The sequence below is a fragment of the Phyllostomus hastatus genome, unplaced genomic scaffold (assembly GCF_019186645.2).
Source record: "Phyllostomus hastatus isolate PE091 unplaced genomic scaffold, TTU_PhHast_1.1 phas_scaffold_142, whole genome shotgun sequence".
Classification (NCBI taxonomy): domain Eukaryota; kingdom Metazoa; phylum Chordata; class Mammalia; order Chiroptera; family Phyllostomidae; genus Phyllostomus; species Phyllostomus hastatus.
The window spans coordinates 1,312,109-1,327,385 of NW_025334010.1; the positions used below are offsets into that span (position 1 = coordinate 1,312,109).

At 50.9% G+C, this 15,277-nt stretch overlaps 1 protein-coding gene across 3 annotated transcripts in view; it reads right to left on the reverse strand.

Annotated features, from left to right (window-relative positions):
- Nucleotides 1-1,322: 1,322 nt before the first annotated feature.
- TPK1 (thiamin pyrophosphokinase 1) overlaps nucleotides 1,323-15,277 on the reverse strand; it is a 251,885-nt gene continuing 237,930 nt past the window's right edge. For all 3 annotated transcript variants that reach the window (XM_045857641.1, XM_045857642.1, XM_045857640.1), the window contains one exon: nucleotides 1,323-1,637. In XM_045857641.1, the coding sequence (XP_045713597.1) occupies nucleotides 1,519-1,637 (119 nt within the window). In that variant the 3' untranslated portion in view covers nucleotides 1,323-1,518. The remainder of the gene's footprint in view (nucleotides 1,638-15,277) is intronic.

The window sequence follows — 15,277 nt, forward strand, 5'->3', positions numbered from 1 at the left end:
GGAGAGAGAGTAGAGGACGTGTTGACGATAATCCTGGGTTGGTCCTGAAATCAGACATGTGAAATAATGTTGTTACCCCTCATCCCCTGAGCAAATGATTGTAAAATGTAGAAACATGGATAGGAGAGATGGGTGATAATGAAACTCGGTTGAGAAAAGATTGTTTTCTTAGAAACTGACCACAGGCGTGCACATTAACTAAACATTTTTACTTGACATCTGGATTTCGGTCTCAGGTACATTCGCACAAACAACCACAGCGATGATGTCTTGTGGCTGCGCATTCACACGCTGGGTGGGCAGCCGCCTTCCCGCTCCTCTCCGTCGCAGCACCGAGGGGGGGTGGGCAGACCGCGGGCCCCTCCCCACGGCACCTGGGTTGCGTGTGGGAGACCGGCTGGGCAGGTTCTCCTTACCTCGTGGTTTATATGGCAACGTGTAAACATATGGTTTGGGAAACGGGACGGGAGAGGGTAAGAAGGTAGATGAGGGTCTCGTCAGGGAGGCGACGTGAACATCTCCCAGGGCCCCGGGTGGTTTACCGCCGTCACCCTGTGCGTTACCTGCCCGATAACCGGCAGTGTCCAGCACCTGGGCGTGGGCAGCGGCGCGGGCAGCGGCGGTTCCCAGTTGAGGACAGGGCCTTGGGGCGGCCGTGGCCGGACCGGGACGGGAACTCAGGCCTTCAGACCCAGGCCCCTCTGCACCCCGTGCTCGTGTCCCCCCACTGGCTGCCACGCTCAAGTCCGGCCATCTGAACAGACGCGCTGTCTGCAGACCAGGAGTGTGTCGGGGTGAGGTGTGTCAGGGACGACTCCACATTCAGGCTTGTGTCCTGTGGACAAGGGTGTCCGTCTGGGCTGTGGCTGTGAGGAGGGCAGGCTGCTCTGTGCGTCTGGTCGCCGCACCCCAGAGTGGCCCTGGGGCATGCCGTGGGGCTTTATGACCTGTCATCTGTCTCTCACGCCATTTCTCTTTTCAGCTAGAGTTTCCAGAACGGCCTGTTCTCAAATTTAACAATGAGGTCACTGAGTCCCATTTTGGGGAGGCACCAAAAAGACGGTGATAAGGCCGAAGGAAAGGGGTGCAGCGTGACTTCTGAGTCCGTGTTACACGGAGGGGTCTGATACTAATAGATGCTCAGAGCGGCCCGTGGCGGTAGGGGCTGCAGGGTGAGCAGGAGGTGGCGTGTGTGGTGGGTACCGGGGTGCCTCCACGAGCCTTCCCAGGTTCAAGTTAAAGCCGTTTTCTAGTGCGAGCGGGATGGTGAATGACGTAAGGATAATCAGTCCTGAACTGGACAGTGAAATGGTCCACATTAGTTTTCCAGCGGAATGTAGTAGAGTTTATTTATTTTCTGAAAAATAATGATTTTCCCCCTCGCTATGAAACTAAGGTCTGCCATTTGTTACCTGAATCATCTGAACATTGACACCTTTAGAACTAGCGGGGTCCCCATGAGGCCTCGATGCCCGCCACCCGAGGAGGCCGCCGTTGGGCGGCAAGGTCAGCCAGAGGTCAGTGTTTGATGGCCATGGTCCAGAGGAGCGGGTGGTCCGTTTCCACAGTCACCACCCCCGATCCGTCGTAGGTGTTGGAGGTGCTCACCAGTGTCCCAAAACTGAGCATGTCATTGGCTGTAAGAAAACGAGAAAAATAATGTTTGGTGAAAGCCAACCTTTCTCTAGTGTGAAATGACTTTGTCAACAGTTACCAACGAGCAATGAAGCATGTGCTTTGATGGAAGATACATAAAATGTGGGATAGGTGAATTAGATGAAGTGGGATCTGGAGCGGAAAGTTTTCTAACTTGCAAGTAGGTAACCACCTTTCCTGGAGTTGGTTGTTGACCATTTGGATATATGCCATTTTCATACAAAATTTCATTAAACTTTTTTCTTTCCTTTTTTTTCTTTACCGACTGTAAAACCCAAATCCATTTCTGTATTGTGCTACTTAATTCCTTGCCTGGTGCGATTTTAATTTTTCCTTGATGATTCAGAACATTTTATATCAGTTATTAAACTCTGTAGCGACACTGTTTTATCTTCAAATATAAATGATATCACACAGGAAACTAATTGCTTCAAGACAGCATAGGATTTTGATTTTTCTCCTCATAACTTAAGAAAAGCAAAGATGGACAAGACTTATTTTCTGTAAAATTAATAGGAACTCAAAGGTCAAAGCAGACTTCCAAATGTGCCTGTACAGACCCTTGAGCTCAGCTACACCAGGAGGGTAAGAGATGAGATAACCGTGGAAACCATGTAATTGTCCCAGTAAAGGCTGACGAGCTAAGGCACGTGGTAAGACTCTGTAAACTCATAATTACGGACGTGCAGATCTTCTTACACAGGTAACGAGATGGCCGCAGTGAGCGCCAGGCACGGAGGGTGCCCTCGCTTGCCTTGCCTTACGGAAGGGCAGTTCGCTTCACCAACATGATGGTCTTATTTCTTTCTTTATTTAGCTAAAATTCAAAGAGAAAATGCACAAATGCTACGGAGCCCACCCGTCAGAGTCGGAAGAGGCCCCTCCCTCCCGAGTGCTAACTGGGGGTCCACCGCGTGGGGGCGGGAACCCGGCAGTACTCTCACTCCCCACCAGAGGGAGCCTGTTCTCTTTCTGCGGAAATCTCTGAAAAGGCCATTTTCAAATTCGGAAATAGTATTATTACAGGATACTGTATAATTAGTACTACCAGTTCATACAGTTTACTCACTGAAACTCAAATCATTTTCATAGCTGTCAACACCTTTACTAACGTAAACTCGAAGTTACAAAGTGGAAGGACACGGGGGTGGGGGGGAAGAGACCCCCACGTGGCGAGCGCGCTAAGCCTGTAGTTGAGTGCGAGCCGCTCTCGCCGCCTCAGCAGCCTGAAGTTTCCAGGTGACGCTAAGGTGCACGCGTGTTACATGTACAAAGCCGGACACTGTTCCATGCCTAGTGGGCTAGGGGGATGCCTGCAGAGAGATTCGCCGCGAAGTCAACTTGGAACCTGCTAGAGGGAGAGGGCTGAGTCTCCCGCCCCCCACGCCCAGGCCTGGGGTTTCCCCGGGAGCCTGCAGGGGAAGGGGGGGGGACCACTCACTCACACAGGCGTGTGCCATTCACACGGGGCGCTGCCGCGGGCGGGCGGCCGGCTTCAGAGTGGAAACTCCTAGGGAAGGGCCGGGCCTGCTCTGCCCACCTGCGTTGGACACGTGCGTCTTCAGGTTTGGAGACGGGTCAGATTAAAACCCCAGCTTTCACCTGGGCTCACAGGAGTGCTGGTTTGAGTCCTGTCTTTTTACCTCGGTTACTCTAGCTAAAGGTTTGTTAATTCTGTTTATCTTTGCAAGGAACCAGCTCTTAGTTTGTGGATCTTTTCTATTGTTTTCTTGTTCTCTGGGTAAACATTTACAACAACTTCTCTTCTGCTGACTGTGGACTTAGCTCGCTCCTCTTTTTTCTAGTTGCACAGGGTAAAGCTGGGCTGGTGAGCTGAGCTCCTTCCCTGTTCTCCGTGTGGGCATTCACAGCTACGAGCCTCCCCTTAGAGCTGCTTTGCCGCGTCCTGTAAGTTTCGGTACGCTGTGTTTCCAACTCCATTGGTCTCAGGACACTTTCTATTTCCCTTTCAATTTCTTCTTTGATCCACTGGTTGCTCAGGAGAATGCTGTTTTATTTCCATAGATTCTTGCATTTCCCAGTTTTTGTTCTGTTATTGATTTCTAGTTTCATACCACTGTGGTCAGAGAAGTGGTTGGTACAGTTCACTTCTCTTGGATTTGCCAAGGCCCGTTCTGTGGCCCTAGCGAACTTATGATCTGTCCTAGAAACTGTTCCACGGGTTGCCTCGGTCACCCGCCAAACTGCAGGCTGAGCTGCACAGTGGTCTGGGTTCCCTGGCCGGGCCTCCTAGATGGACAGGACCGGTCCTGCAGCCACAGCAGGAGGCAGGGCCAGCAAACCCTGCCTGGGCGGTGCACCAGCAGGCTCCGGGGCCAGCCTGGCTCTCTCACTGGGGACTGAGTCAGGCCGGACTGCACACCCAACTCCCTGCCCACATGAAGCCACCAGCTTTGTACTGCAGACGGGGACAGTCACGTGCCTCTGTGAGCAGGGCCCTAGGGCGGGCTGTGTGGCTTCCCACGTGCCTGGTTAGCGTCCCTGGCCGGGCCGGCTGAGGCTGCACTCGGTAGTGGGCAGGGCTACAAAGTCGTTTCCCCCCAGCCCAGATGCGGCAGCTCTGCAGACTCCAAGTCCAGCAAGGCTCTTGTCTGGGGACAAATGAGGTAGAATTGTCACCAAGTGCCCCGGCCACATGGTCACTACACTGGCTCTGTTCTCCAGGGCCACTGTAACTGGGGTACAGGGTGGGCTCTGGAGATCCCAGGGTGGGCTCTGTAGATCCCTGGGTCTGGTTAGGTTTCCTGGTCAGGTGGGGTTGGAGGTCCTATTCAACAGTGGGGGGGGACTATAAATGACCTTCCCTACCTGGCTGGGGCCACAGAACAGGCCCCAGGGCTCACAAGCCTTGGGGACCACAGCCAGCAGAACTGTCCACCGAGCTCCCTGGCTACAGAAGCCCCCGGGCTGGCTTTGCAGAGGGCAGGGTGGCAGGGCCGGGACCTACACGGCGAACAGGTGGGGCTATGAATCAGCAGCCTAACCAGCTCCCAGGCTGGCGTACCGGAAGCACCGCATGCTCCGTACCATCCCCCCTCTCCAAGATGCGCAGCCTGTTTGGAGACAGGGCTGCCCAGTGCAGAAGCAGGCCATTTCAGGAGCAGGAGAGCAGGCATGCTGCCTCTAAAATCAGTGCACTGCCACTGGTCTTTGTAAGTTTTTGCACTCTAGAGTTCAAAAGGAGTTTTCTATGTAAATGTGGGAGGCAAACTTTCTATTTGAAAATGGTTAATTTACACTTTTAAAATAGGAACTGTTGCTCTGGCTGGTGTGGCTCAGTTCATCTGGCATCATCCCATAAACCAAAAGGTTGCAGGTTCGATTCCTAGTTAGGGCACATGCCTGGGTTGTGGGCCAGGTCTCTGGTTGGGGGTGTGTGAGAAGCAACTGATTGATGTTTCTCTTCCTCTCTTTCTTCCTCCTTTCTCTTCTCTCTAAAAATAACGCTGGGTCACATGGCAGTTCTATTTTTAATTCTTTAGGGGCTCTCCATACTGTTTTCCACGGTGGCCGCACTGACCTGTACTCCTGCTGACAGTGCACAGCCTTTTCTCCCCACTCGAGCCAACACTTACACCGTTTCTGGTCTTGCTGACAACAGCCATTCTACCAGGTGTGGGGACACATTGTCTTGATTTGCATTTCCCTGATAGTGATGTTTCACACCTGTTGGCCACCTGCGTGTCTTCTTTGGAAAAATGTCCATTCAGATCCTCTGTCCATTTTTTAACCAAACTGTTTTTTTTTCTTTTCTGCTATTGAGTTGTAGGAGTTCTTTGTATATATTGGATGATGACTTATCTGATCATTTGCAAGTATTTCCTTCCCTTTAGTCAGCTGCCTTTTCATCCTGTTGATGGTTTCCTTTACTCTGAAAGGATTTCAATTGATATAGTCCCACTTATTTATTTTTGTGTTTGCGGCCTTTGCTTTTGTTGTCAAATCAGAAGAATCATTGTCAAGGCTGATGAAAAAGAGACTTCTCCCTACGTTTTCTTGTAGGGGTTTCACAACTTCAGGTCCTATGTTGAAATCTTTAACCTATTTTTCGTTGATTGTTGTGTATGGTGTTCACCTGAGGCCCAGCTTTCCCAGCATGATTTACTACAGAGATGGTCCTTTCTCTGCTGTATATCCTTGGCTCCTTCGTTAAAAACTGACCACAGATGTGTGGGTTTATTTCTGGGCTATTTGTTCTGTTGACCTGCATGTCTTTTTAAAATGCCAGTACCACACTGTTTGATGACGATAGCTTTGTGATATAGTTTGGAATAAGGAAGGGTGATGCCTCCAGCTTTGTTCTTTCTCAAGATTGCTGGGTCTTTTGTGGTTCTATCCATTTCTGTGATACATGCCACCAGAGTTTGATAGACATTTCAATGAATCTGTAGATTGCTTCGTGTAGGATGGACATTTTAACAGTATTAATTCTTCCAATCTATAACTTCAAGTATCTTTCCATTTATTTATGTCGTCTTCAATTTATTTCATCAGTGTCTAATAGTTTTCAGTGTAGAGATCTTTCATCTCCTTGATTAAATTTTTTTCTAAATATTTTTATTTTATGCAACTGTAAATTCTTTCTGATGGTTTGTTATTAATGTGTAGAAATGCAATAGGTATTTGTATATTGACTTTTGTATCCTGCATGTTCACTGAATTCATTTAGTCTAACAGTTTTTTGATGGAGTCTTTAGAGTTTCTTTTTTTATATACACAGGGTGGGCAAAAGTAGGTTTATAGCTGTGAGTACACGAAACACAGTTTAGTCTTGTATTATCATTTATTAATTTGTATTATTTACAACTGTAAGCCTACTTTTGCCCATCCCTGTATAATATTACATCATGTATCTGAAAGTAGTATCAATTTTACTTCTTCCTTCCTGACTTCAATGCCTTTTTTTTTTCCATTTTGCCTAACTGTTCTGACTAGGACTTCTACTACTAAGCTGAATGACACGTCAAGGATAGACCACTTTATGTTCGTTTAATCCAGTATGTCTAAAGTGTGATTTTGACATGTCAACCATGTAACAACTGCTGAGGTATCTCACGCCCCTTTTTCCCATAAGTCTTTGGAACCTGATGCGTATTCACACGGGCAGTAGCGGCTGCTGGGTCGGTGGGACGTGCTGACCGAGGTCACCGGCGCAGGGCCCACACTCAGGGCCCCAGCATCTGTCTCCCAGAGCAGCGTGGCTTCTGGGCTGCTGGTCTCAGACCCTGATTTCCCTCTCACCCGCACACACGTAGTGATGCAGGCTCGGGTTATACAGGGACTGCCGAATTCCAAATGAGAATATTAAATCATTTATAGATACTTAACATATGTGCTCAGCAGTGAGAAAGCCGGTCCTCTGCCCTTCAAAGCTGAAGGCTGAGGAGTATGTAGCAGAACTTTAGGGAAAAAAAAAAACAAAACAAATGCAGAATCTCAACAGAGCTGACCTGAAGGCACCGACTGCACACACACCGCAGCTCCAAGGAGCAGAACCAGTGGGCCCTGCCTGGGCTCACCCCGGCAACCTGGGCGTCACACTCACCCGGTCACCTGCTCCCCGCCCCACCTCCCTGGCGCCCGCGTGCGATCATGTCGTTCCCGTGGCGGGGAGGGGTCACGGATGGGCCCCCTTGCCTGCCACCTTCCTGTCCCACAGCCCAAACCTCCTGGCCGGCCACTGGAGGCCCTTCACCATCTGGCTGCTTCCTCCCGTATCGGCCGCTGGCCTTTCCTTTAGTGCACCAGGAACGGCCTGCGCCCCTGGGACGCTCCGACGTGCCCTGTCTTCCGGCACACCTCCCAGCGTTTCCACGCTCTCTGTGTCCTTCAAGGCGAAAGTCAAGTGTCACCTCCCAGCCCGCACAGCTCACCCTGGCTCTCTCCCCCTACTGGTGGGCAATGATTCCCTCTTTTCTATTTACAAATGGCTTCATTGCTTCCCTAGAACATCCTTTGTATTGACAGTTGGCTATTTAGACCCCTCGTCCAGGGCTGGCAAAGTACAGGCTGAGTCTGAAACATCTTGCTCCAGAAATCAGGAGGGCACTTTAAAGAATTAGGGCACATTGAGAAAAACACTAGGAGTGCTGCAAAATAATGTCAGATAATAGAAAGAGTCCCCACAGGCAACTAGAGGAAAAGCTCTTTTCTCAGAAGAACGCTGACTGCTATGGGAATGGGCAGTGGAATGAGAGAATTTGAAAGGCACCATTTGCAGCGGCCAATGTAATAACTGGTTCAGGCAGGAATCATCTGTGAATGGATGCTAAAACCACTGGGTGAAATGTTGCTGGGCGCGTGATACTTATAGTTTCAAAGAACCAGGCTATGTATCACTTTTAATCTCAAACAAAGGTAGCAGCCAGGTGTCAGGAATGTCATTTTAACCACAGGGCCGAGCTGAGCATCACCAATGAAAGGACAAACTGACACTGTGTGCTTCCTGATGTGATGCTGGGAGGGATGCATTACAACATCACTGATGTACTAATTTTTGCCAGAAATGCTTCAGCTGAATCTAACCGGGGGAGACTGTCAGGCCAATGCAGGCTTTTGGACCCTGGACAGGCCAGCTGGCCTGGGCCGTTCAAAGCCATCGGTGTTAAGGACGGCTAAAAAGGTGTGTGAGAGAGAGAGTGAGGGGCTTCCTGGATTAAAGGATACTAAGCAGACAGGTCAACTAAATACAAGCCACATTTTTCAGACTTCTCAGTGGGTGTTACAGACAGCATTACTGGGAAGACTGAGGGGTGCGGGTGTGAGCCCGGTGATGCTAGTGAACCAATGTCGTACTGTTCGGAGTAGATAATGGCACAGTAATTATGAAGGGGACTATTCTTGTTCTTAAGAGACACAACCTAAAGGACTTGGGGGGTTAAGTGTCAGCAGGCCTTCAGCATGCAGACAGCCCCAAGGGGTCACGGTTTGACTGACAGGATTTTGACTTTACAGCAGCCTGACTGCCTCCAGTACAGACCGCGCTCTCTGTGCCCTGAGTCCTGGCCCTCCCGGGCTAGTGCTGTGCGGTGCGGCTCCGCAGTGGCAGGGCGGTGACCCTGCCCAACTGCAGGCGACCGGACATGTTCTGAGCACGTGCGAGGGAGGCGAGGCTGGACTTCAGTCCGTCAGGCGTATGAAATGCACCTTTGACTCTTGATGTTTTCACCTTACGACGCATGTATCAGGACATAACACCATCACCAGTTCGGTAACATCAGTATTTTCAAATGGTTCCAGAAAGCGAAGTGCACACACAAAGGAAGAACCGCGTAAGTAGAAAAATGTTAACGATCGGTACGTTTGGGTGAAACATATACAGGTTTTGCTGTTGGTTGGACCTTTTTCAATGTTAACAGTTAACATTAAAATTTAGGGCAAAATGTGGGGGGAAAGGCCAAGAACTTATGAAGAGAAGCACTTTCCCCTCGTTCTCTTTATTTTCCTAAAAGCTGAAGCAATACCATTTCAAGAATCAAGAGATGCCCCTTGATTTGAAGTGCATTAAAATAAATGCAAATTCAGGAGAATGGGAGCCAAATTTTGGAGGAGGTCATCTGGCTGTAAGGCCTGCACTGCGGCTTCCTGGAAGAGCCCACTGCGAGAGGAGAGGCTGGGCGCACAGCCGGGAACTCGGGGAGGAGCCCTTCCTTTGTCGGCTTCCCGGGGCTCACACTCACTGGTGCAGGGGGACCTGAAATCACCCTGGATTCGGTGCCATGCCTCCCCAGTGCGGGCCTCTGATGACAGCAGGCTCATTCGTGGCTGTGCACACCCAGATAACAAGCCCTCAGCCAGGCTTGCTTTGTGGACATTGTCACTCAAAACCCCGATTTGCTGAGAACCCCCTCCAGGGCGAGCACTGGCCACCTCTCTTTCCTGCCAGCGAACCCTTTCTTGAACTCCAGGGTCTCTGGAAGGGCTGTTATAATTCTGTTGAAAGCGGTTGCATTTATCTTCATCTGTCTGAGAAGTCACACTTCTCCTGTGCCCTTGGATTGCGGCTGGAGGTCATTAGAAGGCTTCTGATGCCCGACTATTCTTCCTTCTCTGCGTTCCCCGTGGTGTGACTCAGCCCGCTGTCCAAAACACAATTAGACCAAGAGCATGCCGCTGCCTGAAGGTATCAAGGCTGACTGTGCCAGTTAGAGAATGTCTCCCGAGATTAACATCTTCAAATAAGCCAAAAAGTGGTATTGTTCTCTTTGCTGGGAAGAATTCCCTAACGTGTTCTAGCATTAGCCTGGGCTACTCACAGGCCCCAGGCTGCAGCTCAGGAGCCAATGGAGCTACTTTAGAGGGGGGAGAAAGCTTCCCGGGTTTACAGAATAGGAAAGGACAGTTCGAATCCATAGCACGAGGTCCACTTATGGCAATTATGAGCGGTGAAAGCAATGATGTGTGCAGAACTGGCTGAAAATTTCCAGTGTGAAAAGTCATCAGACTTAAATGTGTGTGCAGAGGGGAATGCTCGTCAGCCCAGAGGCTGCGAGGAGCTGGTTTTCTTTGCTCCAGTTACTTCCTTCAACTCCCGGGGCCCTGCCTCCTGCGGGCACCGCCCGGCAGACCCCCAAACACAAGCATGGCAGGTGTGACCACAAGCATGACAGGTGTGCTACAGGTGTGGCAGAGACGATGGGGTCCCGGGACCAGGGGATCGGCCCACGTGCCGCTGGCCTCTGCCAACTTTCCCGTGATGTCCTTACAGCTTTTGCCTAAAGCTCCTCAGGTGACCTCAGCATCCATTAGCGAAACAGCAGTAACACCTGCCCTGCTGCCTCTAGCGCAGCCGTCCTGCACGTGAATGGGGTGCGTCTGTGAAGGGCTCTGCCTTCTCCCTAAGAGGACTGACAATCTGTTGCTGTCTTTAGCTGCCCCGAGGAGCATTAAGGTGGCATTTGCTTGTGTCCTTCGAACATCAAGAGGTCACTCCGCGTACATCCAGCAGTGGAAGTGACGTAGGAAAGTGCAGAGGGGTGAACGCGGGAGGCAGCACGGCATGGTCACTTAACATCAGGCTCAACCCCGCAGGCGACGCCCACACAAGCTACACTGAGGAGGCGTGATCCATGCTCCTCTAGAGCGTGCCCACGCGAGGAAGCCCACAGTGACAGACAGTAAAAACCACAGAGTGCGACATGGAAGGAAGGTGGACACACTGTGAGGGAAACTCGATGATGGGGGTCTCAGAGGGTGCGCTCACGTACCCTGCGAGGAAGAGCGGAGGGATTAGAAGAATGGAATGTGTGTGTGGGGGGTGGGGGGGGAGTTGGTGGCACCCTCCCCCCCAAAAAAACCACTTCGAATGACATTACAAATCTGAGGAAGATCTGACTGAACCAGCATATTCATGCCCCCCGTAGAAGCTGCCTCGTCATCTAAAAAGAAGGAGTTATACACCAGTGGGGCGTCTGGCAACCTTCTCTTTGACTGTACAGGGTTAAGTGTGTGTGGCGTGCGATGGGCAGGACCTGGGTTACTGCTGTCACCTGCAGTCTAGACGGAAGTGGTGGAAGTGGCAATGACACACATTTGGTGACATCGGAGGGGACAAGCCCAGGGGAAGCCATGGAAATAAAGCCAGGCAGCTATGGAACGGGATGACGACGGCCTGGTGAGTCTACTTTACAAACTGCAGAAAAAAATGCATCTGGACTTAAAAATAAATTTTAGTCTTTCGATGCCAGGCTAGTATCACGTACTGCATGCTACCTACGTCGGAAGAAGGGAATGTAGTCATCAGAGGTAACTGTGCAGCACACAGACAAACCGCCTGACTCAGGTGAGTAAGAGAAGCAGCCACGTTCCAGCCTGTGCACCTCGATCACAGCCAGGAAAACACGTTCATGTGTGGAGACGTCACTTTTCTTACAGTGCATGGGAGCCGGACATGAAGAACGGAAATGGAGGGGCATGCATTCTCAGAGGGCCCTCGGTCGAAGAGCAGGACCGCCGTGGAGAACTGTTTCCAAATGCTGCACGCAAGGTACTCACGCCAGGTTACAGTGGGAGTGTTCTCAAAAATACCTACGCTATCTACATATTTACGCACGTCCCCACAGTCTTCCCACGTCCACCCCCCAGGAAGAGTCAGGGAACCACGGCCTCCATGGCTCAACCTCAGGAGTGCGGTCGGTCCCATCAGGGTGGGTTCTCCTAGTTGTGCCTGGGGTGACCAGCCGCGTGCATCGGAGGGTCTGCCTGGGTGTGCGAAGGCTCTGGAAGTTGTGCGTGTTTGCCACGCCCGTCCCTCTGGGATTCTGGCTCAAATGCGGTAAATTCAGCCAGACCCGCTGTTCTGAGGACGTGGCCCCTTGTGACGAAATGCCCGCTTCTCTCCTGAAAGCACCCTCCCTGTGTGCCTGCAGGGTCCCTGTCACCTCCAGTTTCCCCCAGCTCTGGCCGCCCCTCCCCTGCTTCGCCCTACCAGGGACGTCCGTCGGTACGACTGGCCCCCAGCTGCTTTACCACGGACGGTCGGTCCTTCTGCTCCCTCCCAGCCTGGAACCCTGCGAGGCCCTCGAAAATGAACCCCTCCCCCGCCCCCGCGCTCACAGTGGCTCCCCACTGCCTTGTTGAAAATATTCACAGAACAGAAGTGGTAGGTGGACACTGCCCATTCAGCAGAATTCACTCAAGTACGCGGCTGTTTTCAGAATAGAATTTAATCGTGAGAGTCTGACCACTGTCTTTTAGCATTTAAGTCAGGTGTTTCAGTATTAACAGATACGATCTGCTGTGTTGAAGGTACTAAAACAGCATCTTAGACTTTTTGTCCATAGACCTATACATCTTAATGCCTGCTCCAAATGTATTTCATCAGGACCTGCTTTCACTTTTCATTTCCCCTTACTGATACACAATGACAATATTTCATATAAGAACTAGCTGGCCTCACACGATATGAATATGCTAATGAGCCTGAAAATATGATCCAATCTAAAAAGCAAGCTACGGTAACTCACATCACTGCACTCCCTCTGCTGTAGTTACAGTAATCCGCTTCCAACAGTCCCGCCGTGGTCCCTTTCCTGACGAAGCCTCCACTTCTGTTTTCTGGTGAACTTCCTACTGTATTTACTATTTGCACGCAAGTCAGTTGTCACATTATCCCGACCCCGAATTAGTAACTTTCTTCTTAGCATTTACTGTATTTCCATGGGGCAGTGGCATGCACAGTGTATATTCTATCCTGTATGTTCACTGTCCCAATGTCTTTTCCTCCCAAGCGGGTATACGGCTCGGTCTAACTTACTTGAGCGCAGAAACTGTACCCTGAAAGGGACGTTACTGTCCAGCTGGGGGCCCTGACAGATACAAGTGCACCATTCCTACTTGAACCAGCTAGGGTGCCAGGCTCAGGCTCTGCCCACTTGGCACCCCCCACTCGCACACTCGGGTGGCCGTGGGGAACTCACTAGGTCTTCCTGGCTTCGGAAAATGGGGTCCAAGAGGCCCCGGTCTCCCATCCAACCCTTTCCTTCTGGTCTGGGAACACAACTCAGATACCTCACTGGCCTCTGAACGCACAGCACCAGCCCGCTGGCCTCCAGCCAGTGTGCCTTCCGCCGCCACGGAGTTCAGCTACGCTGCTTTCCTCACGGACGCACTTTCAGACTGGATCAGAGTGCAGTGATCTGAGCTACATACCGAATATTTACATTGCTTGAAATGTGGCTACGTTACCTACGTTTTTCTAAAGCTTATTAGTCACAAAGCAGAGGACAGCGATTCCTGCACTCCGGCCAACACTGTGGTCCACAGCCCGGCAGACGGCTGGAGCAGGGTGTCTCCCCAGCTCCTCCGAGTGTGTGAGCCACAGCGCCGGCCTGCTGCCACGGGGCGCTGACCCCAGCGCCCGGCCCTGCGGTCTTACTTAGAAAATGCACGACGTAACCCCATTTAAAAAAACACCGTCTGTAGAAGACTTGTTGTCAGCGCTGGCCACTGTTCAATTAAGTCGTATTAACAGTCTAGACAGGGGAAGAGAAAACGATTGAGCAGGATTAGCAGTGAGACGTGCGGTTCAATACTCGGCTTTTAGTAACAACATTTTGCTACGTCTATAGAAAGCACAGACAAAAATTAAGGTGAAATCCAGCTAATCTGCGGTTCAGTTTGAATAGGAGAAGATAATTTCATGGTATAGAAGAAAGATTTAAATTACAGAGCATTTATTTGTATAATTTTAGGGAAACTGATCTATATTTTTACATAAGATAAATTCATTTGTAATAAATGACTATTTGCAGCTATCAGACTGAAAATTAATGTTTTTAAAATACCTACATCAATTATACCTGGAGATCTGATACTCACAAAATTTTTATGTAGAAGAAATATTTACTTTGGAAGGAGGGGCAGCGAATGGGAAAAACGATCATTCGTTCCAAACTGAGTTATGCGGCTGGTACAGGGTCATGCCACATCGGAGCTGCAGCGCGACATCCTATGTGTCTGGCAGGACGCAGACGGATTTACAACTCTGTTTGGTAAAAATGGTCATTACTACAACTAAACTAGTCTTAAAAATCTAAACCAAAAGTATGTTCATGTAGCGTATGCGAGTATGTTCTCTGTATTTGTCATTAAGAAATACACAATCCAAAATCGTTCCTGCCGCTACCCAGGCTGTCCGATGACAGGTCGGAGCCTCCCTGCACCTCTGGCGCATGGGGCACCCCGCTGGTGGGGGGCTGGGTGGGAGGCAGCTCTGATTGGGCCCTCAGGGCACCTTGCTGACCAGCAGGGTCCAAGCTCCTCATTTCCATCTGGTCGGTAGTGGATGGAGCATCCGAACTCACCCTCCTGCTGGTTACAAGTGAGACTTCTTTCTTTTCTGCTCTTAAAGACATGTTTGCAGGAAGCAATCTGGGAGCAGCAAACCTCTCTCCTCTCATTCTTCCTAGAACCTCTCTCTCATCTGGGACGATGCGAGTATTGGACCTGGGCTCCTCTCGCTGATGAACATGCACCCGGATGCCTCTGCTGTCCCCTGAGTGTCGGCAGATCCCTGGCTGCAGAGACACACCCAGCGATGGTGTCTCTCTCTCCTACACCCACAGTGGAGCTTTGTTAGGGGTGGCTACCGACCGGCTCCTGCTTGGGCCCCTGAAGCCCTCTGACCGACCTGGAGTGACTTCTGTCTCTGATCTGGGCCCAGGGCAGCTGCACCGATGAGCAGTGGCCAGGAAGCCTCACTGAGCCTACAGAGGGGTACCGCAGCGGAGTCGGCAGACTGCCCTTCCTTCCTGTTTCAGAGAGGCGTGGGTGCGGGCTTCCGCCTGCGGGTGGCGGGCCTGTGCCTCCCGCAGACCCGGGCCTGGTCTCAGGCATCCAGTCACTCGCCTGCCTGCCGTGTGCCCCAGGCACCTGCTGCCTGGCCCGCTCCGAGATATTCTGCCCGACAGAGGGTTTGACCTCTTCCTAATTCAGGATTCAAGTAGCATCAGCATCCTTAATAAATGTCACTGTTTACTGACTTGGCCATTTCACCCGGTCTCTTTCTCCCTACGTTGCCCTAATAGCCTACATTTTTTAATCAAAAAGGGATGTGTCTTCATGTCTTCTGCCCATTTTCTGATCAGATTACATTCTGTTA